We start from the raw sequence: 27,384 nt of genomic DNA, 5'->3' as shown, positions 1-27,384 counted from the left end.
ATTATAAAAGTCTGGTTTATTGTCAGAAAAGCACAGACATTTTGTGACAGTCTGAATACGAGTATTTCATCTCAGAGGAAAATAATAAATATTAAAAACATATTTGGGGGGCTCGTCTCTAGCGCTTTTAAAGAAGAAAAAAGTTGTGTCTCAGGTCACCTTTTGATTTGATTCATAGCCAACCCTATCATGCAAGAATTTTTTTTACAGGCTCTCAACTGTACCTGACTGAGTTATTTTTTATAAAAAAAGGTCTCCGGGAAAACCCGAGTTTAGCCGAGCTCAGGTGAAGTGGGTGGTGCGGGGGGCGTAACCGGAACTATACGTCGCACCCACCACAGCAGTGTGAAACCGTTGCGTGTTCAAGTCGAAACAAGACGCCAAGTTTGCCAAAGAACTAAAAGATTCCAGTCTGGGGAAATAATTCTGTTTTTCGATCTTAAGTCTCAGCGGTGAGTGTGTGTTTGTTCACTTTGGCAGTTTTTATGACGATGAAACGGCTTCGATCCGTCCCAGCAGGTGTATGTCTCATTTCCGGTCTAATCTTTCTTGACGGACTGGAAGTCTTCAATTTTTTGGTGTTTTCACTATTTAAAACACTTGTCATGTCTGGTGCCTATATCGGGGTTAAAATTGCAGTGAAACACGAAAATGTCTGTTTGTTGAACACTTTTATGGGTGTCTCCTACTTCCTCTTGTTCTTCTTTTATTTATAATATATATATATTTTTTTTAAATGGTCAAAACAGTGACATCACGCCCGCTGTTGCCGAATAGGCTTTAATTAGATTCTCCTGATGTTGATTCAAGAGGCGTAAACAGGAAGTAACGCAGGATGTCAACGTCAGAAGGGGGGGTGTCTTATTTTTTTCAGTGTTGAAATACCGAATCAGTCATCTTTGTCATTTAATCCTCAATTTGGACTTTTTTATAAATGTAATTTTTCAAACTCTCCCTCACCACACACACACAAACTTTCAGCTCCTGTATCCCATTTTGTTCACATTTTGAACATTTAATTCAGTTATTATTTGTGTACCGCTAGAGGGAGCCCACATATCACAAAGCTACAGGTGCCACACACCAGTGTTTGTTTGACTGAGTTTGGTCATAACAAAAGGCAAAATACAGCCATCTTGAACTAATACCGCACAAACCAATTATATGTTCATGTTTTTATTGAAAACAACATGTAGTAATTCAGAGTAGGGTGGTGTAAGCAGTCAGGAGCAATTTTGGACCATTACTCTTGATCAAATTGTTTCACTTCAGAAATATTTTTGAGATGTGATGTGCGGTGTAAATTGCTTCTTAATGTCAAGCCACTTCATCAAATTGAGTTGAGGTCAGGACTCTGGTTGCTCCGCTCCAGCTATTCTGTTCTTAATGACGTTCTGGGTTATAGTCCTGATGCATCAGCCATCTTCTGTTGAGCTTCAATTGGTGGGCAGATGGTCTGAAGTTCTCCTGCAAAATGTCTTGATAAACTGGGAATTCATTTGTCCGTCGATGATCCCAATGCGTCCAGTCCTTGAGGGAGCAAAGCGGTTCCAAACCATGATATCCTCTTCACCGTACTTCACAGTTGACATGAGATTTTAATGGTGGTGTACTGTGCCCCCCCCCCCCCACACACACATGTAGCTGTTGTGTGCTTCTTCCAAACATGTCATGTTTAATATTATCTGTCTACAGCGGCAGTAGTTACCCACTCACTCTCTGAGTGGAATCTTTAGTGTATGAAAGCACTTATTTCCCAAAAATTATTTGATTTTCAGCTTGGCGCCAAAACGTCTTGAGCAGGCGTCGTTTTGGAGGCGCCATCAGGATCGATAATCCGGGCGCGGTGATTGGTTTTGGGACCGCATTGTGAGGTGCATTCGTCCGAAAGAGCGCCATGGCGGCTTCGGGTCTGATCCCGGAAGACGACGACGACATCCGCCCACACGTGGAAGTGAGCGTAACTGCAACCGCCCCCTCGTCGCTCGCTCACCCCAACGGCAGCCCCAGTCGCCCCGCGTCCCCGCCCCCTGCCGACGCCCCCGACGGGAGGAGCAAGCGCAGCAAAATGAGCGGTCTTCTCCAGCAGAACCAGCTGGTCCAAACCCTGAGCAGCGGCCTAAAACGCCACTGCGACTACGTCAAGATCTCAGTACCTGAGGAGCACGCCGACCGCCTCCCCAGGGAGTGGTGGAAGACGGGCGTGGCCTTCCTTTACGCTGTCTTCAACTTGATCTTTACCACCGTGGTCATCACCATCGTGCACGAGAGGGTGCCCGACAAGTCGGTGAGCCCGCCGCTGCCTGACAAGTTCTTCGACTATGTGGGCCGCGTTCCCTGGGCCTTCACCGTGACCGAGGTCAACGGGCTGATCCTGGTGGTGCTATGGCTTGTCCAGTGGCTCCTCCTCAAACACAAGTAAGCTCAGGAGTTGTTGTTTTGGGTTATTCTTTGCAAGTCATTCTTGGCAACCATAAGGAGCTTTATGGTCATAAACACGCAATTGTTTACAGTTAAAGGGGGTCTTCGGTGTACGACGGTACCGACGAATGACGTTTTGAGGCAAAATGAATCTTTGGTCATGAGGCACATGCGACTTCACTGAGGATGAAGACAAATGCAATTTTAGCAAGAGTCCAGTCATTTCTGGCCAAAATCCATGACGGACCCACAAACATCAGATTACGCCAATCAACAGTTTCATACATTTTACATATTTGGCGTATTATAATTCGTCATTGTATTATAATTCGGCAATAATATTATACTTATACACTGTAACTTGCAAATATTACAGGAGCATCATTACATTGCTTCTTACCACATACCTGCTCAGTGCTGCTCTTGAATTTTTAAGTTTGTTTGTTGTTTTTGTATTATTAATCCAAGTGTATACGTGCAAATATTGCGCAGGTGACAATTGAATTTCTTTCACGTCAGAGCCATCGTGGGGCGCCGCTGCTTCTTTCTTATCGGAACACTCTACATGTACCGCTGCATCACCATGTACATCACCACCCTGCCTGTGCCGGGCAGACACATGGTGTGCGCACCCAAGGTACACAAACACACACACTCCGGGTCATCAAGTCATCACCTTATGTTGACGCGTGCTGTCGTGGAAACCTGCAGCTGTACGATGACTCGGCAGGAAAGATCTGGAGGATTGTGCGGCTCATCTCTGGAGGAGGTCTCTCTCTCACACACACAAACACCTTTTTCTGCAAATTCCAAACCGTCAATATCGGGGGTTTACTATTCATAGAAATCAGAATAGGTTTTGCAGAGCTAGATCAACAGAGGGGAAGAACGTACAGAAGAATTAAACTGTTTTTGATACCAACATTGAATACATTACTATATTAGGAAAATAACAGTGGTCCTAAAACAGACCCTTGTGGCACCCCTTTCAAGTAAATGACTTCGGTTCATCTTTACTGCAAAAATAAAAATAGATTTTTTTTCCCCCCCCATCAAGTCATACCCATTACCAGTATGCGTTTAGATTAGACAGAGAATATTTGAATGCCAGCAGTTTGTCGTTCTTAGGCTGGCACATGACACAACGAATTTGCCACACGTCATTCTTGGAGCCAACCACAAGAAAATTCTCCTCAAGAAGGTCACTACACTTAATCGGCTACATCATTGTTAATGGTTCCCGTTTCCCCATGTTTCTGTTACCCCTATTTTTTACTCTTTGTAAGTCTCCAAGATCTCAATCAATCCACCTCTCTCGTTCTTTTGTACGTTGTGTCGTCCCCCACGGAAAGTGAAAAAATTAAAAAGCCTATTTTGACAGTAAGGAGTAGAAAGTACAGATATCAACTTTCAAATGTAGGATGTAAAAGTCGAAAGTTGTTTTAAAAATGTGAGGGATTCCTGAAAAATCTATTGAAGTACAGTAACAAAGCATTTTTGTGCGTGGGTGCATGCACAGGTTTGTCTCTGACAAGCTCCCACATGATGTGCGGCGACTTCCTGTACAGCGGCCACACAGTTATGCTGACCCTGTCCTACCTCTTCATCAAAGAGTGTGAGTACCAGAATGGCGGCATGTGTGTGCGTGTGGCGTGATCTAAACATGACCCGGGCACTGGCAGATTCTCCTCGGTGGATGTGCTGGTACCAGTGGATCTGCTGGCTGCTCAGCGCCTCGGGCGTGCTCTGCATCCTGGTGGCACACGAGCACTACAGCATCGACGTCCTGGTGGGCTACTTCGTCACTACCAGGCTCTTCTGGTGGTACCACACCATGGCCAACACGCACGTAAGAGCAAACATGCTCTCATCCAAAGCCTGTGTCAGCATTTAGTCCACAATGTTGATACCCGGTTTTTGGTCCAAGTAATAGCATGCCCTTTGTCCTCGGTAGCCAGACAATTCAGCACAATAGTAAAGGGACTGTGTGTTAGTAGTAGTAGTAGTGTTTTTCCACTACTGTATGACTTTTCAGCACACTAGTAGGACAACTACAAGGCATACTAGTAGGACAAATACATGTTAAAACTCATTCACTGCCAGCCTTCCCAGTTAACATTGATGTTTGACTTCTAAAGCCGTCAATGGCAGTGAATGTTAATCGTGAGGGAAAACTAGTCGTGTGCATTTTGGTGCTATTAATTGGGTCCAGAAGGCTACTAGAATCTGACACATGCCTAGTAGTTGGGCCCAGTCGTGTTACTAGTGGAACACATTTTATTTGTAGGTTTAAATGCATACTAGTAGGCCGAAAGATGCACTAGTAGTGGAAAAATCTTACTACTAACTTAGGTACAGTTGTTCTACTATAAATTGTTTTCCTAGTGAGGACAAAGAGCATAGTAGTCCTAAAGCTGGATATCGAGAATATAAAATAAATGCTCAAATGGCTTTCCATACGCACGTCCAAATAGTTGTACGTCCCATCTCACGAAAGTGTCAACCGTACTTCCTGCCAGGCTCTACGTCGGGCGCCCAACAACTTCCTGTCGCGTACCTGGTGGAACCCAGTGTTCAACTTCCTGGAAAGAAACGTCCAGACCACCGTGCCCGTTGTCTTCTCGTGGCCGCTAGCGCTGCCGTCCTCGTGCCGACAACGGTACCGGATAGTCGAGGGGGGACGGGACGAGTAAGCGGACGGGACCATCAGACGACCGCCTTGAAGGCCGAAGAATCGGCAGCCGATCGCAGTAAAACGCTCCTTGTTGCTTTCTAATTGGGGACCACTTTCAAGACCAACGCTTGGAAAGCTCACTGCGAACTCATATTTGGTCTTTTACGCTGATGCCTAATCTTGTTGTAAATACTATTTGTCTGTGCTTAATGATTATTATTATTATTATTTCTTCATGCCATTTGTGTTTTCTCACAATGGACTGTTGCCAAGTCGGCCTAATGAAGTCAAGTGTTGCTATTTTCTATGCTAAAAAAAAACTGTCTACATTATTAGCGCACGTTGTAAATTGTCTTGGCTCTATAATATTTAGATTTGTTTGCTTACCTTTTTGAGCTACATAAAGGGTACCAAACATTCCAAAAACTACCATAATTAAACATTGCTAGATATTATTATTATTATTATTATGAATAGAATGTGTAATTTCACACATAGTTTGACTCGAATAAAACAACAGAGATTTATGTCCTCTGGATTGTCTTCCAATTTATGAAGCTGTTTTATTTCGTTTTCCTACATATTCAAAGAATATTCCCGGAAAACATTTTTGGGTCATCAACAATTAGGTTAGGGCATTTAATTGCGCCATGTTGCAAAATGAACCCAAATAAGGTGCTCGTGTGCAACACAAAAACACACTGACACAGCGGGAAACATGCGCACACAACGTCACAAATGCAGAAACACAAAGATGCAAACACATTCAAATACATGACACAAAAGCATGTGCACGTACACAGAGACAGACACACGTGCACACACAGTGTTACACAAAAACGCACACACAATCATGCACACAAGTGCACATGCAGACAATCATATACAAAAACAAGGACAAACACACCGATTCACATACAGTAGCTAGGCACAGATACACAAAGACACACAACCATACGTACACCCAAAAACGCAGACGCACGTGCACGCCGATACATGTGGGCACGCGAATGGCCGCACACACTATCGCAAAAACAGACGGACTGTCACACAGGCAAAGACACACAAACACACTCATACACACAGATAGACAGAGGCAGAGGAACCGTGGGGGCAATTTTGGAGCGTGGTTGCCATCTTTTTTGGAAGTGCCCCTGAGCACGAGGCCATAGACACACACACACACACGGTGTCATATAGACAAAGACACAAAACACACTCATTCACATCAGAGACAGACACACAAAGCACATACACAGACAAACAACACCCCCACTAATGGACACGAGCACGGTTCCCGAACTGGAACTCTTGTCAAAATAATGAATATTCACAGTTATGCTAACAGGCGTCCTTCTCCAGTCCAAGTGTTGCGTTACGTCTGACTCAAAAACGGCTTTGTCACCCTCACACACACTAAAACGGACACCTGCCGTCAAACCGGTAAGAGTGGCGCTCCCCTCCCTCTACGTGGACACTTATAGCTGTGCCCTTCGTCACGAGGCTAAACTTAGCCATCATCATGGTCACACAGATGCAACGCGGGCGGTTGTCGAACTGTTTGTTTTTTTGTTTTTTTTCCTTCCTCCCCACTTTTGCGTCACTTTGCGAAGCAACGTTTTCCCTGGCACTTGCGACCACGGCGGCACAAGTGGCAAATCGAGTCAGTAAATATTCTTCAAAAGGAGCTTCAAGCTGTTTGTTGCCACTCTCAGTTGAAGTTAACTCTCAAATTGAACATTAAACGAGCAGCATTTCACGTTGTGGATCTAAAACAACCACATAGCTTTAGTCTGCTAGCTTAAGCGTAAAGCTATTGACAAATTATATCTCAATGAATTAGAATATGGTAGATAGGTCCATTTATTTCCATACTCATTTTCAGGTACATTGCCATCAATTACAAAAATGTCAAAAGATTTATTTCGTTAGGTAGTTTAATTGAAAAGTTACACTCATATTATAGGGTTACACAACACGCACCCAGTGAAATCTGTCATGATTTTTTTTTTTTTAATTTGGATTATTATCGCAGTTTACAGCAAACAAACACCCCAAATTCACCCTCTCTAGAAACTGGAATATTACGAAACAATCAATCAAGGAAGAATTAAAATGATTGTTTTATAATGTAAAAATTAGGCAGGAAATTAACCTCTGAAAAGTGGTTTCCAAATTATGGAAAGAATCTATTTTATGTATGAGTCTTACTCATTACTGAGAGCAGTAGTAGTAGTTGTAATAAGTAGTACTCATTGAGTACTGAAATAAATGGTCTTTTCTACCCTATTCAAATTTATTGACCTGTCCCTATAGCTTAATTAAACACGTGAGAAACTACAAGGTATTGGGTACTCGTGAGGGCTGCCGATATTAGCCACCAATACGGCAAAAAAAAGAAAATCTGACATCGGTAAAGTCCTCCTCACCAGTAGTTGGCGCTACAATGTGGCGAGTCCTCGTGTGCATCAGGAAGAAAATTTCATTTGAATTTTATGTATCGAAAGTACTCGAGGTATCGTTTACTCGGTATCGGTGCGGAGTCAAGAGTGAATACTTGGACTGTTCTCAATTTGGCAAAACAAGCGCTGTCGAACATCTCGACTTTATTTATTTTCTTTTTTTCTTTTTGTGGGGTCACGCGCGGAGGTTGAAAAAAGTAACAACCCAAAGTCAGGTTTAGGAAGTAAAGACATCTGTTTTCAAATGCAGGGAGTCCAAGAAAGAAGTGGTCAGAAAAATAAATACTCAAGTGCACATGCCTGAAAAGTCCACTTGACTACAGTAACAAAGTATTTGTACTTTATTCCTCCCCACTACTAGTGCGCGTGTGTGTGGGCGCAGTTGCATTTTACGTAAGGAAAGGCAACACGGTGGGGTCGCGCTCCCTGAACGTCTCACACGCGCGCTCGGGTCGTCGCCAACGTCGATGCTGTGGAGGAGACGGATCCAACGATGAAAACAATTATCCTCGACATGAGAAATGTTTGATTTTTTTATTTTTTTTTGGCAACTTGTGGTCGTCATGCTAATTGCGTTGAGGGGGAGGAGTTACGTAACAGGTGTCCGGAGGTGAGTGTTGACGTGCAAATGAATGGAAACAAAAGTCTATCCGGCAGTGCAGTCCTTGCATGTTGCCGAAGCACAGAAAAAATGCAACGGACGCCAGGGAAGAAGCAAAAAATAGAAATGCACAACGTGGTGTACACAATGTGTCACTTATTTCTTTTCCTTTTTTTCCAAAGCTTCGTGGAAATAAACTCGTAGCCCCGTTGCCACTTTACCAAGCGCGTTGGTGTGTGTGCGCGTAGCCTCGGCTTATCAGGGAAAAGGTGTTTCACTGAGTGGGAATGCCTGGTAGAACGTGTAGGCCAGGGTTGCCATGGCAATCATCTGCTGCTACGCCGGCGAATGTTCGCCGGCAGCCCACACGGCGTGACATCCAGCAGCCCGCCGAGCCGAGCGAGCATCACGAGACCCTGAAAACGGACCTCATCTAACTAATGTTTGGGGAACCAGTACAAGTGTTCACTCCTGAGTACTCAACAATACCAAAACCACGAGTACTTTTGATGGAACGAAGACCTCTTTCTTTCTTTCTGACCTCTTTCTTTTCTTTCTGACGCACACGTTGATTCGCCGACGTGTCAAAAGGCCGCAGTGTAACGCCAACTTCTGGCCGCGTGGAATTACTCATTTTTTTCCCCTTTAACTATCGGTGACTGGTATCGGCGGCCATGAAATACTATGCTAGCATGAAATAAGACCGGTGTCGGAAAAATCTACTTTTCGCATCAAACCATCCTCGTCAAGAGGAGACAACCAGAGCTAGCAAAAGTACCTACACTCGGAAGAAGTACAAGTACTCATTTGACTCCTTAAGTTAAAAAAATAAAATAAAATAAAAAAATAAACGTACAGTCGGAACTGTACTTAAGTCGCCACAGTTAGTCACTTACGTGATTTGTTCGTTTTGTTTTGATGCCGGATGCCCTTCCTGGGGTAACCCTCCCGGGTTGTCGCTGTGTTTGGGCACTGGCCGGGAATCCAACATAGGAATAAAGAAAATCATGAGATGGTCCCCGTTCAGTCATCCATCATATTTTCCCCCCAAAATGCCAATATTTCCAAACATCTGCCAGGGTGTGTCAAATAATTAGCAAGTGATATCCAATTGAAAAAAAAAAACAAACAAAAAAAAAAACTGACCTGTATGTTTTCTTGGCTATGTCGTAAGATGGAGGATTTTATGTTGGCACGCCACAAATCATTCTTGTAGCTGACAATGTCAAACACTTTTCAGGTAAGTTATTATTTCAATGAAATTGGCAGAAAATGACAATGTTGTCACTGGTAATGAAATCGTGCGTTACCGTAGGAACAAACCGAGTGTGCCAGGAGGAGCCCGCATATCCATCCAGGCAGCCATCTTTACACACGTGTTAAACATGATATTTATTAATAAGGAACCTAAATATGTGTAGTTGGGGAAAATATATTTTCTCATAATCCTGACTAAAACAACCAGGTCTCATCGAAGTAGAGTTAAATATGAAGAGGCCGCCCACTGCAAAAAAAAGCAGAAGCGAGGGCTGAAGAAGCTTGAGGGAAGACGCTGAAAACATTCCACACTTGTTTAAATTTTAATGACAAAAAAAGAAATCTGTTGCAATGTCGGGCGGCATTGCCAAGGCCGCGACGCACAGGCAGCCGGAGGCCGCCTCGCACGCGGGCCGAGGTGCACGCCAACACGTCTTCATCGCTTCTCATTAAAGCCACGGCGATGTGTCTGCGTCTCGTCCAAGCTCCACGCAGACTTCTGGAACTCGCTGAACGCGTCGGAACTTCAAAATCAACCTCTGGCGTCATCGAGCGGCAGGCCTGATCCTCGGATCGCATTTATAAACCCCAATTCCCAGAAGAGAGTTCATGCCGGGTCTGAGGAGAACCCCTGCAGGTTCCCCCCCCCAGGTTCTGAGGAAGAGGGTTATGTTGGCCATGCGAGCGCCTCAGGTCACCTGTCCTGAAGTCCCTGTAAAGTGGAAATAAATGTCTTCCAAATTGAACTCACCACAGAGAGGAGTGTTGACAACAACCCTGCCAAATTTCAAGGACGAAAGAAATCTAGAAAAAGAAAATTGCGACAAATCAAGGCCTTGTGCCCGCTCTGAAATGCTATGAAACCACGCCCTGATGAAAAATGGATGCTACTTCGTCGAGCATCTTTCCCATGCCTCCACGTCTGTGCATTACTCAGCCACGAAAATATATCCGCTTAAAGCCTTCGATGGCTAGAATTTGTCCCAGTGAGTCGTCGCGCGGCTTTTCACACCACGTCGCCATCAGCGAGCTCGTGAGCTAACAGACAGCCTTGAAAGAAAAATGAAGTCGCTCACAATTGTACTGGATAACCACTGAGGCGAACAAAGGGTTAGGGTTAACCCTAACCGAACAAACACTAACCACACTGGCCCACAACAACAACATCCTACTGTAGACCAGCCCCAGGGATAAATAGAGACTCCACACCAGAAATTTGAAAGAAGAAGCCTTTGGAATTCAAGCTGAAGCATCTTCAAGAAACAAGAACAGTCCAGTTGCCCTGATTCAACCTTTGCGGATCACTTTTAGAGACATCCGATCATCGGGCCTTTTCGGACTTTAATGGAAAGGGACACACAAAGTCAGTATGTGTGTCCTCTTCTTAAGGTAAACCACCCGTGCTGAAGTCTGGCAATCAGGCCCAGCAAAAGTGCCCGCCACGTCTAGCCGAGCTGGACGGCGACAGCTCTGAAGAAAATGATTGGCATTCCCATTCCGAAAGTGCGACCCAAATTCAAGGTTCCCGCCGGCGGCCGCCGCTGCGTTGACGAAGGTAAGTCATTTGGGTGTTTTTGTCTGGTGGAGGATCAGTCCCGGACGTGTGGGCCAGAACTTCATCCTGGTTCGGGGTGGGCTGCTCAAGTCGCTCGACCACCGCCTCGTCATCTTCGTGCGGCGCCTGTGCAACTCCGCTTGCCGTCCCGAGGCCGAGTTGCTGCTGACTGGAAAGCGGCGAGCTGGAACCGCCCGTTGAAGGAGAGAGGTGACCCCGTGCGAGCAGAATCCAAATCAAAACCGACAAGACGCTCATTGTTTTGCTTTGCACATGTAAATAAAGAATATAAAAGTCACACAGCCCCGTGCGTAGGCTTTTGCGTGTGTTGCCTGGCCATGCACGGGCTTCTGGGGGATCGCTGGGCCGCTCGCCTTCCTTCCTTCCTGCACTCGGCTTGATCTGCTTTTGCGTCGGTGGGAGCCATTTGCATTTTTTTTCTCCCTCACTCTCGTTTATCATAAAAAGATCTCACAGGCCCACGCACGCTTGGAGAGCGCACGATTCAAAGGGGTGGGGGGGGGGGGGGGGTCAGTGTTACAGTAGAAACATGGAGTCACTTAACGTATTTGTGAGCGAACAAGATGGCCACGACATGTATTTCAGCACAGGTGAGAGAGGCGAGAGAGAGAGAAGCATGCTGGGAATGTCAGTAGTGGGAAGTAAAGTACAAATACTTGGTACCTGGACGAGAGTATTTCTTTTGCGATGACTTTTTACGTTTACTCCCTGCATTTGAACAACGATATCAGTACTTTATACTGGTTACTTTGTCAAAATGGCCGCGTTCGTTTTTCCAACGTGAGTCAATTTCCGATGAATTTCCCACGGGAATTTAAGGTGGGGAACGTTGGAGATGTTCCTCGCTGGAACTCAGAACATTTTGCAGGAATTCACTCAAGCGGTAGCGAATCGGAAGCTCGCCCGTACCACAAATTTTGGCTCCCAATGCAAAGCTAAAATGTGACCAAGCAACGACTTGGAACTTGGGAACTTCTGTACATTTTGCAAAATCTGGTTGGTGTAGTCAGGACTACGTGAAAATATATTTTGCCACCTACATTTAAGTTCCCAACCTTCAATTGTTTTATTCCCATCAATTCTCACGGGAAGTTTTCAAACTTTGAAAATTTCCCGAAGTTTGCAATCCTTGTCGGATCAATTCAAATGTGGACTGCTTGGTTGTCAGTAGGGCAGGAAGTGAGCTGGGAGGACTTCCTGCCGTCGCTGTACTCCGTGATCGTTGCGTCCAGCAGGCCTCGCGTCCTGACAGGGGTCGCGAACACGGCGGAGGTCCTGACTCGGCGGTGAAGGTGAGTGCTCAGCGGAACATGGACGTGCCGAACCCGCGCGGGGTCCACTTTGCTTCCAGGTGGCTTCTAAGCGTGTCGGCGAGCCTGCATCTGATCCAGATCCCGGAACGGGACCGGACCAGGTAGAGCTGGTCGGGATGTCAGTTGCCGTGGCAACCCTGAGGTGAGACTCTACAACAAATAGCTTTTGGGATCAGAGTGAAGGATTGTCCGAGTTCCTGACACCAGGGGTTCTGAAATTGGTGTCCTGCAAAAGCCTGAATGGCCCCCTTCCAGCTTTCATAAACATGCTCGAAATTCATTTGCAGGGATTACAGAGGAAAGGTAATCCTCTGATGTGGGCCACGCAGGAACACACGCACGCACACACTTTCACCTGTTATGACGCCGCTGGCTTCAGATTGGTCTGAGCAGATGCAGGAGAGGGGAAAAAAAAAAATAAAAAAATTATGAAAAAGAGGCATTGTCAAGCACAACGTTTGCGTGCGGTCACGTGGCGCCTCCCCGGGCTTCAAATAGCCCGTCCAAGTGAGCCGGCAGCCAGATTCTGCTCCGACACAGGCGGGCGATCCGTGAGGCGAGTGCGATGAGAAAGTGGGCGGTCAGATAACATGAAATTTATTGAGCCGCGTCTACGCATCCAAGCAGGCAAACGCAATATGCACACGGACAGCGAGGAGCTCGGCGACTCTGTAAGTTTGGACCTGTTGACATTCGTCTCTGATTGCTGTGTGTGTGTGTGTGTGTGTATGAGTGTGTGCGTCCACTGTTATACAGTGAGCCCCCACCCCCACCCCCCCGCTATATCCCGGTTGATCTTTTGCACTCCTGCAATATCGCAGATTTTTAAGCGGTCGTTTTGTAACAACACGGGCCAATCGGAATTTAGAGTTGCGCGTCTTATAGTAGTGCCACGTTGTGCCGCAACATGCCGGGCAGCGCTGAGGTCCAATGGATGTACATGGAGCGTAATTAAGAGCTAGAAGAAGAGGCAAAGAAGGTCCCCAGCTGAGCTTCAATAGTCGTCATTGTTCGCCAAGAGAATCTATACCTGTGAGTAATGCATGCTCTGTTTTTACTGTACGTGTTGCTGCTCTGTGTGTATTAAAGTAGCACTTTGAAGGTTTATAAATACTGCAACGTCGATGCAAACTGTCTGTTAGCAGATCTGTGGCGTTTCGCATTCAGCTCGTGTAATTGCGTCGGGCGAAAATTGTACACATTTGGTTGAACATTTCGGTGTTGAGATTTACAATGTTTGATTCTCTTTTGTTTTATGGATGAGTTTTACAAATGCAAACAGAAATTCATTTTAAATCCGAAAACATAATTGACAGTTTAAAATAATAGTTCGCTGGAAGCCCTATGACAGAGGGAGAACAGGCGCTAAGCACTACTTTAAAAAGTGTTTAGTTAAAGTTCAATATTAAGGTTAATATTGGGTTCAAATTAGGAAAAATAGTAAATAATATATTCAATATTAGGTTCTTTAAATGTTAAAAACAGCAAAAGAGGAATTGATTGGATTTGTAAAAGAAACCGTTCTCGTTTCTGGGGCAAGGCAACGCATTTTGAGACAGCGGCACCTCGACGTACACATGAACAGTTTGCTTCGTTTTTTGCTGGAGTAAACCAACCCTCCTACAAACAGTGAGTCCGTAAATACCCGGATTGTAGATTGCGGTATTTTTTGTTGTTCAAATATGACGTTTCAACCAAAGGCTGTGTGCTTCCACAGTTTTTCTTGCTTGTTTCAAAAAGTCAGATATTCCTTTTAGGGGCCCTTGAGCACCTGGAAAAGCCAATGGTCTGGGATGACAAACGGGGGGTTCACTGCATAGTCAATGGAAAGTTTGCACTCAAGCGGTGACAGACAACTCCGTCGCCTCCTCGATCTCGAAGTGTTGTTTCTGCTTCTCCCTTGCAGAGGCACGTTCGGATACTGTTCCAGGACGGCGAGCGCAGCGCCGTACGGACCTTGCAGTGGCGCGTGGGAGAGACGAGCCAGGCGCTGGCGCAGCTGTGCGCCGCCACCTTCGGCGTGTCCGACCCGCAGCAGTACGCGTTGTACTGGCGCAGCGGCGGCGAGATGCGCGCCCTGCCGCCTCAGGCCCGGGCCCAGGACCTGGCGGGCCACAGCGAGGGAGGACCCTCCCTCTCCTACCTGAGGACCGACCACGACTTCAGCAAGATGCGGCGGCTCACCAGAGGTGGCGCTGTGGACCTGAGCGAGTCGGTGTGCGAGGAGTGAGTGGGAGCGGAGAAGGAAGAGGAGGCGGGAAGGAAGAGACGGATGTCCGCAGGGGGGATGTGGGTTGGAACTTGGCGTGAAACGGACCTGGAGCAGAACTGCGCCCGTGTGGAGGAGGGTTCTGTTTGTAACTTGGGCTGCGGACGGATGACGTCACGAAAACGGCCGTCCGCTCTAAGACCTCGATGCCAAAGTTTCCAGCTTTTGACTTTGAACAAGTCTGAAGTCATCTGGCTTATGAAAAGCTCTTTGTGCAGTTTTGCGAAATCCTTGATGTCCTGCTTAAGGTCCGTGTACTAGTATGCTCTTTGAGCCAATTCAGCGCACTACTAGAATGACTGTACTGCTTAAGGTTGTCCTTCTCAGCACTTGTAGTAGAAAAACATTACCAGTAAGACACAGTTGTTCTACTAGTTCACGCTAGAAGAATGCATGTCTTACTGGTTGCATTTTCTTTCAGTATTGCCTTCCACGACTGTACGACATTTCTGCACACAGGCAAAAAGTTTGGCATTCTAGGACAACTACATGTTGCTAGTGAGGCAAAACTGCTCGTGGGTATTTGATGCTGCTACTGCACTAGGGTTCAGGAGGCTACTAGTGCATGACACACACCGAGAATTTGGGCCTAGTAGTGCAGCACAGTAGTTCATTAGTAAGCTAAAAGTGGCATTAGTAGTGGAAAAAAAAAGAGAGTTGTTCTACTAGTGGGCCCTAGGCCTTCTAATCGTGCAGTGAATTCCTAGTGAAGAGAAAGAGTATACTAGTGCATAGGCCTCTATAGGAAATGTGGCTCATCCATTTTTTCCCTTTGTTTTGGTGTTTTTCTGCTTTCCCTGCAATTGTGGTGAGGTGTCTCTTCGCACGACGCAATGAGGTTCTTCTTCTTCTTCTTCACTTTCGGATTCTAGAGACACACGACCCCAAATTCAGAGTTCAGCAAACAAACCCTGACTATTCGCTCGGGACAAGGGACCAAGCCAAGACCAGGGGTGGGGGTTACTATATCGCAAATGACTATTTTTAGCTGAGCAGCTATCTATTACCGAGTGATCAGCTCCGGACCTTTCTTTTCATCATCTTGAGAGGTTTATCACCTTGCTCTCATCAGCGTCAACCTCACAAGGAGCCTCGTCTGCCCGTCGGACCTCTACTAGAATATTCCGTCACGCTGCTGTTTGTTGTCAAGCCAGCTGGAGGCCAACGCTAGCCACTCTGAGCACTAGGTGAGTTCTTTAGCGAACAGATGTCTGTTCGATTCTACCGAAAAATTCACCAGTAGGTAAGTCGGCGAACGGTGAATCGCGATTTGGTGCGAAAGTACTACTGTACTTCCTGACAAAGACTGGATCGATCTGACCGGAAGCGACTCTCACGGACTGTTCAACTCCACGTCTTGCATTTGAAACTAACTTTGATTGTTCGGCTTGCAGGGCGGATGTGTGCAGCGCTGTGCGGGCTCTCACCAGCAAGTGACGACTATGTGTTTTAAACATAACTGCATGCTTTTTTTTTTTTTTTTTTCTTTAATTTCATTTTATTTTTTAAATTGCATTTTTTTGAAAGGCTATTTGAATGTGGCGTGTGCATGTGTTTGTTGTGTGAGCTCGGTATTCCTCTTCACTGTAAATGTGCCAGGTAACTCGCAATAATTACGAGAATAAAAATAAAAAAAATGTTGTGCAGCTGTTTTTTAACTGCCCCCCCCCCCAACATATTTGAATGAAAGCAAGTTCAAGAGAATGCACTCAACATTTTCGCATTTCTTCCCCCCACACAAACATCCAAAACACCAGTATCCCTTCCCCCTATAATCAACAAACAGACCTCAACAGACAGACAAGAATGAAAGGGTGGGTGGAAGAGTCAAAGAATACACAATAGACTAAATACAAATAAAATAAACATGAAAAAACAAAAAGTACTTTTGAAAGTGGTGTCCCCCAAAACATTCTAAATGATGAGGCAAAACAAAAGGATTCATGGAAGTCTGAGGAGTGGAGGTCGTAAGATTGTCACGAAACATAGCGAAAATTGCTATATGGGGAGAGGGATTGATCTTTAAGCCTAAAACGTTAGCGATGGACTTCAAGACAGATTGGCAATAATTAAAAAGGCCGTTCATGCTTGAAACCCCTCCATAGTTGCTGAATGACAACAACTGTGCAAGGAAGAGTGGGCCAAAAATATCTCCACAAAGTTGTGAAAGACTGGGCAGTTCTCGAAAACGCTGGATTTCACTTGCTGGTGCTGAGGGTGGCAAAACCAGTTCTTAGCTTGAGTGGGCCATGACTGTTTCGCACAAGGCCAGGTATACAACGACAGGTATGAACTACTGAAAGCTATAGCTTTAGGAAGTTAGCCAATTCATTTCAATGTCCATGTATGAAAACGAAAATAAATAAATAAGCCAACCTCCCCAACATGGCCGCCACGTCAGCACGTAGGGTTAGCCGGGCGGCTACAGCGCGTTGGCGTACCAGACGTCATATCTATCATTGGAGTTGCATTGTTAGCGGAAATTACCGTCAATTTGGTGAGCCACGGTCGCGGCTCCCCCACGCGAAGTCACGAGGAAACACGCTTCAGCAGGTCAACGTTTGACTGTGGTCGCTCCAATGCTTGTTATTGACTTGCAGTTTGCTGTCTTGCTAACGATAGAAGCTAAAACCCGGAAGCGGTATACAATGTAACTTTTGGGACGCAGAAATTCCCAAATATGAAATATTTGTTTTCCCGATGGCTTCGACGATGACTATTAGAATTTTGTTTTAGATTTTTTTTTTTTTTGTGGTTAAACTCTGTTAAGGCACCACGTGGTGGGGGTTTTGGGCGTACAAACAGCTCATTTGCATACGTTAAAAAAGACCATTCATTATACCATTATTACCAGTTATCAAAACGGAATATAACGTTACCTTTTAAACATAATTGGGCTATTTACATGGCCTCTGATGAAAAAACAAAAATAAAAACAAAACTCATTGCAGATGCGAATCTTTTCTTTGGAGTTACAGTTATGCCACTAGATGGCACTTAAGTCATGGAAGGGACACCTGTCATGATGGAGTGCAAAATTTCTGGCGGTGATTCAAAATAAGCCTTGATTTAACTTGCATTAAATCAAGTGGCCTGTGCAAGTTTGTATTATAGCACCAGATGGCGCTAAAGTACACCAATTGTAAATTTGTTCGGGCATTGCTGAGTTCATGAAGTCAAGGTGTACTACCGACAACAAAATGGGCATTAGTATGCAAAAAGAGCCCAGTAGTAAGTGGGGAAATGTCATGGTTGCACAAAATTGAGGAATGTGGAACAAAGCATACTTGTTCACTGAGTAGCACACCAAATAAGTCCATTGTGGTTCTGCTGTGGCAGTTGGACCGTGGGGCCACACAGGCCAGTTTCCCCCCCAGCTGGGTAATGGAAACCCGTGCTGAACAAAACAAAACAAACAAGTTCAAAAAGATTCAATATAAATGTTAAAATTAAATACATCTAAACTGTACAAAAAAAACAAATACTGATTTCAAAAAAATAAAAAGCTCAAGCCGCTGTCAACATTCTGAACATTGAATTCAGTTTTGCTTGTGTGTAGTTCAGGGCTTTGTGCGCATGTTCAATGCACTCATTGCCACATTGCCTTGAAAAACACTTTTAAGCTAAACACTTATTTTACAAGGCGTCGCTATAAAGCCAAAAAAAACAGAACACGTAAGATCCTTTTTTTCCTGAGAAATAAGACATAATTGCTGACAAATGATTCACCCGTTTGAAAATCCGAAAAACCTGTCCCACACATTTGCAGGAGGAAAGAAAATCCGTCATTCACGGCTCTTCTCTTCTTCTTTGCTGGCTTTCGAAGCGAATCTTTCCGATACAGCGCTAGCACGTTGGCGCATCTCGTGCAACGCTGATCAGATAGAGGTTTTCGTTAAGTCAGAACTTTTGGAGCTGGAGGTGGCCAGAAATTAGACGGAGGCGCCGGCCTCCAAATTTTATATGAAGGAAAAACACTGGATGTAATCATTAAATGATGGCTCTTTATATAACTGGTCGCTAACCCACTGTGAGGCCCTTTCAGCAGTGAATTTGTGAGCTGTGATCGTGTAGCCACCGCGAGAAGGAAATGTTTTCCCAAATGATTTTGTCAACAAGTTGGAAAACGTCTCTGATTGCGTTGCGCTGGACGCTGACCTCTAAGGAGAGCAGAGTCAAGTCAAGAATGAGGAGTGGGAATAAAATAAAATAAAATTGAAAGCCTTCTCAGGTTTGCGGATGAGGAAATCTAATTGAGAAGGATCTGGAGCCAAATGTTTACCGAAAACAGCTGCTTTAATAGGCACTTAGAAGGAATTAGAATAAAATTTTGGGGGCGTGCGTGCCTGGGTTGGCAAGCCGGGCAGCGATACAGGCGATCTCTTTGTTTTGGACGTGTTCGTTTATGGGCTCCGGGGACAGGCAGGAGCCCACAATTATGCGGCTTGCTTGACGTTCTCTCGTGAGCCGTGTACCTGACCACAGTGTCTTGTTTAGTGTTGTACACGCTAGGCAAAACCCGCCGACAGCATTTGGCACCTCGTGACACTTTGTGCCTCTCTTTTAGCTTATTCAAATAAATCATTTTGAATTGGGACACACTGACGTGAGCGTGAAAAAAGTAAAGAAAAAGAACAGCTCCGCATCGTTTTGAACGGTTTCTCAATTTCCATGTCGGCACAACTGCCCAGCAATAACTTTTCGTGATGATCCAGATGGAAATGTGTCTTTTGTCTTAGGTTATACTGTGACCATATACCATAATTTCTCGTGTATAATGCACATTCCCCCGTCCCCCCTTCCAGAATGAGAAAAGTCAATGGTGCACATTATACATAGGTATAGGGGAAAAATGCAAAAAAAAAACCGTTCCCATTATATAAATGTACGCCGCTATCTAGAGGTTATGAAAAAGCTGTACACTTGCATTCCAATATGACACCCCCACCTCGAGGTTATGAAATAGGTGTAGCCTACACTTTTATTCCAATATGACAGGGGTACGTACATATGATTGCATCATATCTACAGTTGTGCTCATAAGTTGACATACTCTGGCAGAATATGTAAAATATAGTTTTTATTAAATATGACTGATGACTGAACAACAATCAGCATTAATTTCTTTATGGTTATATATATATATATTTATGATAATGCTTTTCTGAAATGCTTGACAGTTTAATTTGAATCCCATTAAAATACAACTAAATGTGTTTCGCCTGGCCCTTCATCTTTTCTTTAAAGAATTGTGCCCATCTTACAAATTCTGCCTGGGTAATCAAACATATGAGCAAAACTGAGTTTTCTCTCATTTACCAAATAAAAGTAGGGCTGTCAATTTCAAAATAAGAGCAAAAAGCAAACGGTACATTTTCATTTCAAAGTCAAAGAGAGTTTTGTTGATTTACGTGGCCTATTCCACTTCAAAGCAAAACAAGGAATACTGCTGTCTTCCACGGCGAAAGTGCACTAAAGCGCGGGTCGGGTTTTTGTAATCATGTCTCGATTGGCCCTGCGGTTGCGTTTCCAACACGCTTGAGCAGACGTTTGAGGGCAAAAACAAACTAGCCCACTCAGTGTCCCATGAAGGGGCATGTCGCTGGCAAATTCCTGGCCCGCTCTTTGAACACATGTGACAAGCAGCACTTTGACTCGTGGCCCAAACGGGACCGATCGAGCAGCTCTGCTTGGGCTCGGCCTCAAGGGGAGACAACCAGGTTACTCATGCGGGGGGCGAGGGGGGAGCCTGACCTCTGAGGAGAATGTTTAGCTAGGAAAGCTACACATGCGCTGTACATACCGCCGCCTCGTGCGCACTTGTAAAGTCGTATGAAAATAAACTGCAGCATACAGAGAGAAGTAATCCGCTTTTAAGCATTTCCAGTACCGAAAAATAAAGCGGCGACCCAGGAAAGGCAATATTGAGCCAGTGATCCCACTTGTAATACGAGGATGTGGCTTAGCGATGCGCTTGCCGCTCTCAATCTCAACTATTCATGATATTTGGGGGCATAGGAGGGTCAAAGTTCAAGACCATCTTGGGAACCTTTGATGAACAACAACAGCAACATAAAAAAGCATGAAACCTCAATCTTTAGATGGTTTGTCTTCCCTTCCTGGGGTTGGTAAACATTTGCGTTCGTGTGCGCGGCGTGTTAACGGAGATTAAGCCGAATTCAAGCCTGCGTGTCAGTCAGCAATTCAGGTGGCTCATACCGCACATACCTGCGCTATTGTGTGCCTCGCGTTCTCTTGGAGCTCGGACGGGGACGTCGCTTGTGCGCCCTGTTTTTATGGCAGCTTCAAAAAAAAAAAACAAGCAAAAACCAGATATCCCAACAATGTGGGCCTGCTTTGTACTTCATAAATTGTCTGACCCACTTGTCATTTAGAATGGGGGGAAAAAAATACGAGCCCATCGAGTGTTATCGCAAAGCTCACCAATTATTAAAGCAGGTCGAACTGACATTTGACCACCTGCGTGTGGGAGGGGCTCGTAAATTAAAAAAAAAACAACAACAAAAAAAATCCCTTGGATTTCTGGAGAAAATGCACATACCACAACTGGCCACAACAGTTGTGGTATGTGCGTTCAACATGCTAGAAAACACAACACGTTGATGCAATCATGTGTATTCTGGTGAAAATATTTGTATTTTATGGCGCCCTCAAAAGTCACTCATTAGCGCCCGCAGGAAAATTAGAAACAACATTTCCGCTGACACCAGTTTCACGCTTGAAACTTGATATACAGTAAATCCCCGCATATTCTCAGTTTGGCATTTTTTGGGGAACCTATCTTCAGTTATTTGCGGAAAAACTTGCCGATTTGCTGTTTTTGCGCTCAAGCCAAAACCATGTCGTGCGTTTGCGCCATGTGGTGGCAAACACCCATGTCGAACTTCTTTCATTTTGTTCGGCCATCGCTTTGTCTCACGGGGGGGGGGGGGGAAGTGATTTGCTGCCATCTTGTGGCATCCATAGGCAATTACAAACCTTTCTGTTCGGGCTTCGTTTTTGTAGCAGGGAGCTTGGTCCCGATGACCAGCGAGTGGCGGCATGTCTATCGTAACAGGACGCTCGAAAACGTCGCAAGGAAACAGCTGTTTCTCCTGCCTTTGCGAATCGGCCACTCATTTCGACAGGTATCGGCGAAAGGTAGGCCGTGCGAAATCGCCAAGCTTGTTTTGGCTACGCCATCTCATAGCATCAAAACGTGAGCAAACGAGTGGGGGATCGGGGGGAAAATACTGGAGCGATTGAATGGCATTTGGACCTGTCAGTGCGGAACCACGACAGCCCAGGATCTTGTTTCTTTAAGATCCCCCATCCCCCTCCGTCCCCCGTCCCCTTCCACCCTCCCCTTGTTGACGCACGACTGGCATGCAAGCATAAATTTAGCAGCAACGTGTTCGCACCGGGAGCAACATATCGGGAAATGTTACATCACATGCCTTGCGACGTCGTTTCGGTGCGGGACCGCGGCTCGGAGCTAAGCTGAGTCACCCAACCCAGTCATTCCCGTTCCCCTCCCCTCAACCCAACCCTCTCCCACGCCCCCTCCGCACTGTCACACAAACACACACACAAGCACCAAGCAGAGGGAAAGAGACGCGCTCACTTGTCTCCATTCAGTGTGCAAACGCCGAATTTGGGGAGAGATGACGGGGGGCTGCCGGGCCGCCACTGGACTGGTTCTGTTCGCTGTTTGGGTCGAGGTAAGGTTCGATATACTTCCGTTAGCACAGTTCTGGAGTCGACAAGCTCTTATCGTGACAAATTACTTTCAATCACGCTCAATAATACAGTAAGCAGTTCGTTATTCTACGATATGAAATCTATTGCGATAAGATAATACAGAACAGCTGTAAATTGTTCTATCATTGCAAAGTTAACAGTATCTTACCTTTCATCTGATTTCGAATCAATTTGGTGATCGTAAATACATATACAACCATGCATTTATTTATACAGTACCTGGAGTTCTACATTCAGCAAAATTTGGATGGTACCCTCAAAATGAATTGTAAATATGAAAATAATGACTTGGATTGATTGTAAAGGATTCATTTAGATTCTGGGTATTATAAATGTAAAATCACGCTATATCACGTTATGGCGCAATAAGGGATGTAGCGGGGGGGGGGGGGGGGGATTACTTGAAATTGTTTTGAGTATTCCTCCAGCTGAGTGCGTGGGGGGAAAAAAAAGCGCATCGCTGTTACTATGCGCCATACCCCCAGGAAAGACCCCAAGTCAATCAGACGGCGCGCGTGTCGTCCTAATCAGCGGCGTGCGTGCAATGCGTGCCGCCAGCTTGCGCTAATCACCTCTCCGGCATGTTATCTGCTCCGGGCGGTCGTAGAGCTGAAACGGAGGACACGAAAGCACCTGTCGACCGCCTCGCGGTTGGTCCGGCCTTCATTTAGTCCACGCTTAAATCGGTGAATGAAGGCCGTCGCCAAGTGCTGTCCTCAATCGCGAATCTGTACCTTTTTTGGCCTGACAAAAGCTACAAACTGTTACCTCGAAGTCCAGGAATTAGACTCTACCTTGAGGAACTTTGGGGTTTATCTCGAAAACACTCATTGGCAAGACTTGGTTATCTTGGCTCTCTGCTCACCATCCATACCACCACCAGCACTCTCCATTTGAGCGGTTTTATGAACCTCTTTGTTTGTTGTTTTTGTATTTGCTTTTATTTTGCTTGGTTTTATTCTGCTGTCCGCTTTCAGCTCGGTCTAGGGAAATCTGTTCTCAATTGCCTAACCAGGATAAATAGAGGTTCAAAAAGAAGAAAGTACTGAAACATGCTGACGGCTTTTGGTGTACAATGGCTTGTCCCTGGGATAGTACCGTTAAAAAGGTGCACATTTCCAGCTTGGGAACCTACGTCTACATTTTGGACCTTAGAACTGGTCCAAACATGACCTCGGAGTTCGCTAATCAGTCGTCCATGAGGGTAGATTGTACTTTTGACGGGACGGGAATGCTCCCCCCCGTCCCCGCCTGTAATTCTCTTTATGACAATGGCAGAGAGGGACACCAAAACATGACAAGCATGTGTGCGAGGGTTAGCATGAGTCAGCGCAATCGCTGGCACCACGGTGACCCGTGTGCTTGACTTCAGACAGCGGGGATCAACAAGTGGTCCCGGCGACTCTCTCATGTTGGACCTCGGGTCAGGGTCTCAGCGCGACTGTTCTGGTGAAGAAGAATGGCGCTCTATGCTTGTGTGTTTGGTCTTCGGAGGTCCTCCTCCGTGTGATTTGTGGCCTGTGGCTCGGACCCTAAATGGAATAGACCTTCCTTTGTGGGTGACATAATGGCATACCTTAAGTGATTCTCGTAGGGCTCTCACGCCATTCCCTTGATTACTGCAGCCATGCAGAATCTTCATGAAAAAACAAACCCAAAAAAGCACCTATCTGCTTCTTTACGACAACGACTCAACAATTTCAACAATTTCTCTTGCGTCCCAGTGCTCGGCCGCCACAATTGCTTTTAATTATTCTGCTGGAATTCACAAGGAAGTAGGGAACAAGAAGCAACAAACTGTTTTGTTTATTCAAGGAAATGGCCCCACTTAACGTTTGACCGCAGCCTCCCGTGGACAGACACGCAAGTTGATGGCCGGGATCCAGAAGGGGGTTAAGTCATGTAAACGGTCCGAAGTGAGCAACAACATCTAGCGGTTTCCCTGCACCTCCAATAAGTCCCCCTCTCCTTGATTGCGTGATCACAAAGATGCCGAGAATGTCCATTTAGCTTTGATGAGGGCCTTTGTTGTGGGAAGGAATGGGAAGTGAATTAATATGGAGAAAGATCGTCCCAGCCGACGAGTTAAAGGAACATCTGGCCCTGTGATGGATGGATGGATGGATGGAGCAAGTTTTTGGAGTGTGTTAACAAGAACCACTGTTTTCAGTTACACAATAAAAGCCTTCATTCTCATCATCTCATTGTTGCCATCTGGTCTTCATCTCTGGAACGACGGCTGCCGAGTGTGGCATTGCTTAAAAATGCGTGTATGTGTCATGTCAAGCCAAATTCAAGTGGTACTTATGTTTGCAAAGGGCGAACCTTTCACAGAGTGTTGCTGGCTTTCTTGTTGAAGGTGTACCGCGACGCTACCGTTCCAAATTGGGACGAGCGGGCCTTTATCCCGCCGGAGTTTGGCCGGAAAGCGCCAAGCTCCATCCCTCTCTCACTGCTGAATCATCATAAAAATAAAAAAGAAAAATCACAAGGAACAGACTAAGAAATGGCAGATTCCAAAGAAAGTACTTGCAGTGGACACTGACAAAGCGCGGCTGAAGGCAGTGGAAAATGCCACAGTAGGAATCCTGAATTGACACACTGGCATTTGAAATTGTTGCGGAAACTCAAGGGTTAATACAGTGGTACTTGGACCTATGTGTGCCCCCAACGTACCCGTTTTCCAAGCTGCAAGGCAAAACTCAACTCAATAAAACATCCGCAAACAGGTGAACCTGCGGGTGCCGAACCGCGAATATGTGGGGGTCCCGTGTAATACCCTGGCATTTGTGGGCAAGGAGAGCCACAGTTGCCTGATGCACTTTCAGCCATTTATTGAACGGAACAAGCAGTCAAAGACATAAATGCTCGCAAGGGGGCTGTCATCAGTCACAACTCACGGCCAACTGCTCACGTGCAGACGAACCGACTCCACATCCTGACGTCGCTCACGAGGCCACGCCTCTTAAAGGTGCACATCCAACACACCAGTCCAACAGTACATTCAGTAATTACACTTCATAAAATCTTTACATTAAAATCTTTAGATTCTCTTCTATGTTTTTATACAATACAATGCTGCCTTGTGGCGGTTTTTTGGGGGGGCTGGAACTGATGAATTCATTTCAATGAATTTCGATGGGGAAACTTAATACATAAGTAAATTGAGTTATGAGCTCGGTAACGGAACAAATGAAACTTGTAAGTCAAGTGACCAATCAACTTTGATTTTAAAATGCATGTGTACGGACATTTCTTATATCGAGTGATTGGCATTTAATCTGGGAAAAGGGGAAAGATAATCAGGAAAACCAACAGCAAAAAAAATAAAATAAAAAATAAATACAAATACAGTGAAATGATAAAAGTTGAGGCAGAATTGCTTGGATTTCCTTTCATGGCCACTTGTCACCGGGGAGAACGTGGCGGGCTCAAGCATAAGTGCGCCGTCATTGCCAATGAACAATGACTTCATACCATGCATTGCCCAAGGGCTGCCAGTAGATGGCGACCTTAAAGCAGAGGGGCGTTTCTGTCCATGTTCATCCCGGATAGACCACAGTCGTGTGATTTGTGCATCTGGTTGGCCGCCTCGGCCCCGTCCTCTCTTGTCCTTTCTCCTTCCTCTGGAGCCTCGTGTGAGTGCGCTTGTTTCTCACCATCCAGGCTCTGAAAAATGTTGCACCCCTCCATCTGTCCCTTGCATGAATGCAATTGAGCGCCATTGATTGATTCCCGTTTGTTTGTTCCGAGCTGCGTCATCTGCTCAGCATATTTTTCACGAGTGCAGCATCTCCTCACCCGTTCGGCTCTGTCGGCCCGGCCCCGGGCTTGACCTCAGATCCCTCCGCAGGGCAGGAACTGCAGCGGGAGCGCTTGGGAGTGGCGCTAACGAGAGGGCAGATCACAACTCTGGTCACCCCCCTCCTTCCCCTGGGGTGACATCTAATTAGAGGCAAATGGAGGTAGGAGGTGTGTCCGCTCTTTCAGTGTTGAAAAGGTACTTGGGAGAGTTGTAAAGCTGGAGGAAGAGGCCCCCGTTTGACACTTCAGAGGGCATGACGAGGGAAAAAAATGGATTAAAAGGTCAGTGTTGAAAGAGGAGGGGTTTTTTTTTCTTCTTCTGAAGCTTTCATAAGAATTCTGTACTGAAATAATATAGCGAAAAATGTATTTGGCGGCGAGCGCAGGACACGGGGCGAACACAAATGCAAGGGAGTGAGAGGGGAAGTCGTATGAAGGATGCCCACAGAGCAAAAAGGCCAAGCGGAGGAAATGTACACGATAAGCTGTCGCACGGAGCAGATAAACTTGCACAGTCCTGGAGCAGGGGAGCCGACTGGCGGCAATTCCAGATTCCGTGGCGGCTTGAAAAACAAATAGAACGGCGGCTATCTGTCTCCTGCTGAGGGGGGGGGGGGGCGGAAGGCCGATTGGATTTGAGTGTGAGAAACGTAGACCGGGGAGGGGGGAAATATAGCTAAATCTACTGCTAACAAGATTGACTGTTTTTTGCGTGACCGCTTGGGTGGTGTGTCATATCAAGTCATGCCATGTCACAAGCGTTCACGAACGGAGTAAGGATTTGTCACAGTGGCGGGATGACTGATGTTCTCCCGTCTTTGTTCCCGATCAAATTGCTGCCGAAACAAATGGAGAGGAAACTGAAACAACGCAAGTTCGGTCCCGTTTTGAACGGAACGTTGCGAGTAAATATTTCAATATTGTGACCGGACTGGTGCCAAGTGAACAGAGTGAGTAAGGTTCCCCCAGGCCGGAAAAGTTAAAATAGCTTCGTGTAACTTTTGTCCCCTCCTCTTTTCAGTGACTGGACTGTCACTTGTCTGTTTTTCAACACAAATCAGTCATGCCTAGATCAGACTACAGGATTTTAGCCCCGATATTGGCCTGATTAGCTACCGCGGGGGATTTCCCAAATCGGGCCCAACATATTTTGTCGGGAATGACAAAATGTATTGCAGTGTGAAATAATCCATGACCAATGATTTGGCCCTACGACGGCAAAATGAAAAGTCTAGCACGTTTGATT

The 27,384-nt window shown here is 45.8% G+C and overlaps 2 protein-coding genes and 1 long non-coding RNA gene across 5 annotated transcripts in view; 2 read left to right on the top strand and 1 right to left on the bottom strand.

Annotated features, from left to right (window-relative positions):
• Positions 1–324: 324 nt before the first annotated feature.
• Positions 325–5,631, top strand: LOC133398031 (phosphatidylcholine:ceramide cholinephosphotransferase 2-like). Its single transcript, XM_061669601.1, has 7 exons — positions 325–452; positions 1,779–2,418; positions 2,941–3,058; positions 3,133–3,190; positions 3,941–4,036; positions 4,104–4,270; positions 4,941–5,631. The coding sequence occupies exons 2-7, from the start codon at positions 1,898–1,900 to the stop codon at positions 5,112–5,114; spliced, it is 1,134 nt and encodes a 377-aa protein (XP_061525585.1). The 5' UTR covers positions 325–452; positions 1,779–1,897; the 3' UTR covers positions 5,115–5,631.
• Positions 3,135–17,144, bottom strand: LOC133398032 (uncharacterized). The gene is made up of 3 exons (XR_009767739.1): positions 17,061–17,144; positions 9,055–9,130; positions 3,135–3,221 (listed from the first exon to the last, which is right to left on the bottom strand). It is a non-coding gene; the product is annotated as an uncharacterized LOC133398032 (long non-coding RNA).
• A 5,024-nt stretch (positions 17,145–22,168) lies between these two features.
• Positions 22,169–27,384, top strand: part of adamtsl3 (ADAMTS-like 3) — a 48,112-nt gene continuing 42,896 nt past the window's right edge. For all 3 annotated transcript variants that reach the window (XM_061668835.1, XM_061668834.1, XM_061668838.1), the window contains exon 1: positions 22,169–22,294. In XM_061668835.1, the coding sequence (XP_061524819.1) occupies positions 22,238–22,294 (57 nt within the window). In that variant the 5' untranslated portion in view covers positions 22,169–22,237. The remainder of the gene's footprint in view (positions 22,295–27,384) is intronic.

Source organism: Phycodurus eques, chromosome 23 (genome assembly GCF_024500275.1).
Source record: "Phycodurus eques isolate BA_2022a chromosome 23, UOR_Pequ_1.1, whole genome shotgun sequence".
Lineage (NCBI taxonomy): Eukaryota > Metazoa > Chordata > Actinopteri > Syngnathiformes > Syngnathidae > Phycodurus > Phycodurus eques.
Note: the sequence above shows the minus strand (reverse complement) of the source record. Positions and strands in the feature narration are given on the sequence as shown.

Excerpts from the sequence above, each read along its gene's own strand:
- LOC133398031 (XM_061669601.1), top strand. The coding sequence starts at position 1,898 with ATGGCGGCTTCGGGTCTGATCCCGGAAGACGACGACGACATCCGCCCA. Across the intron at positions 2,419-2,940 it reads TGGCTCCTCCTCAAACACAA|AGCCATCGTGGGGCGCCGCT; the intron begins GTAAGCTCAGGA and ends CTTTCACGTCAG. Across the intron at positions 3,059-3,132 it reads ACATGGTGTGCGCACCCAAG|CTGTACGATGACTCGGCAGG; the intron begins GTACACAAACAC and ends GGAAACCTGCAG.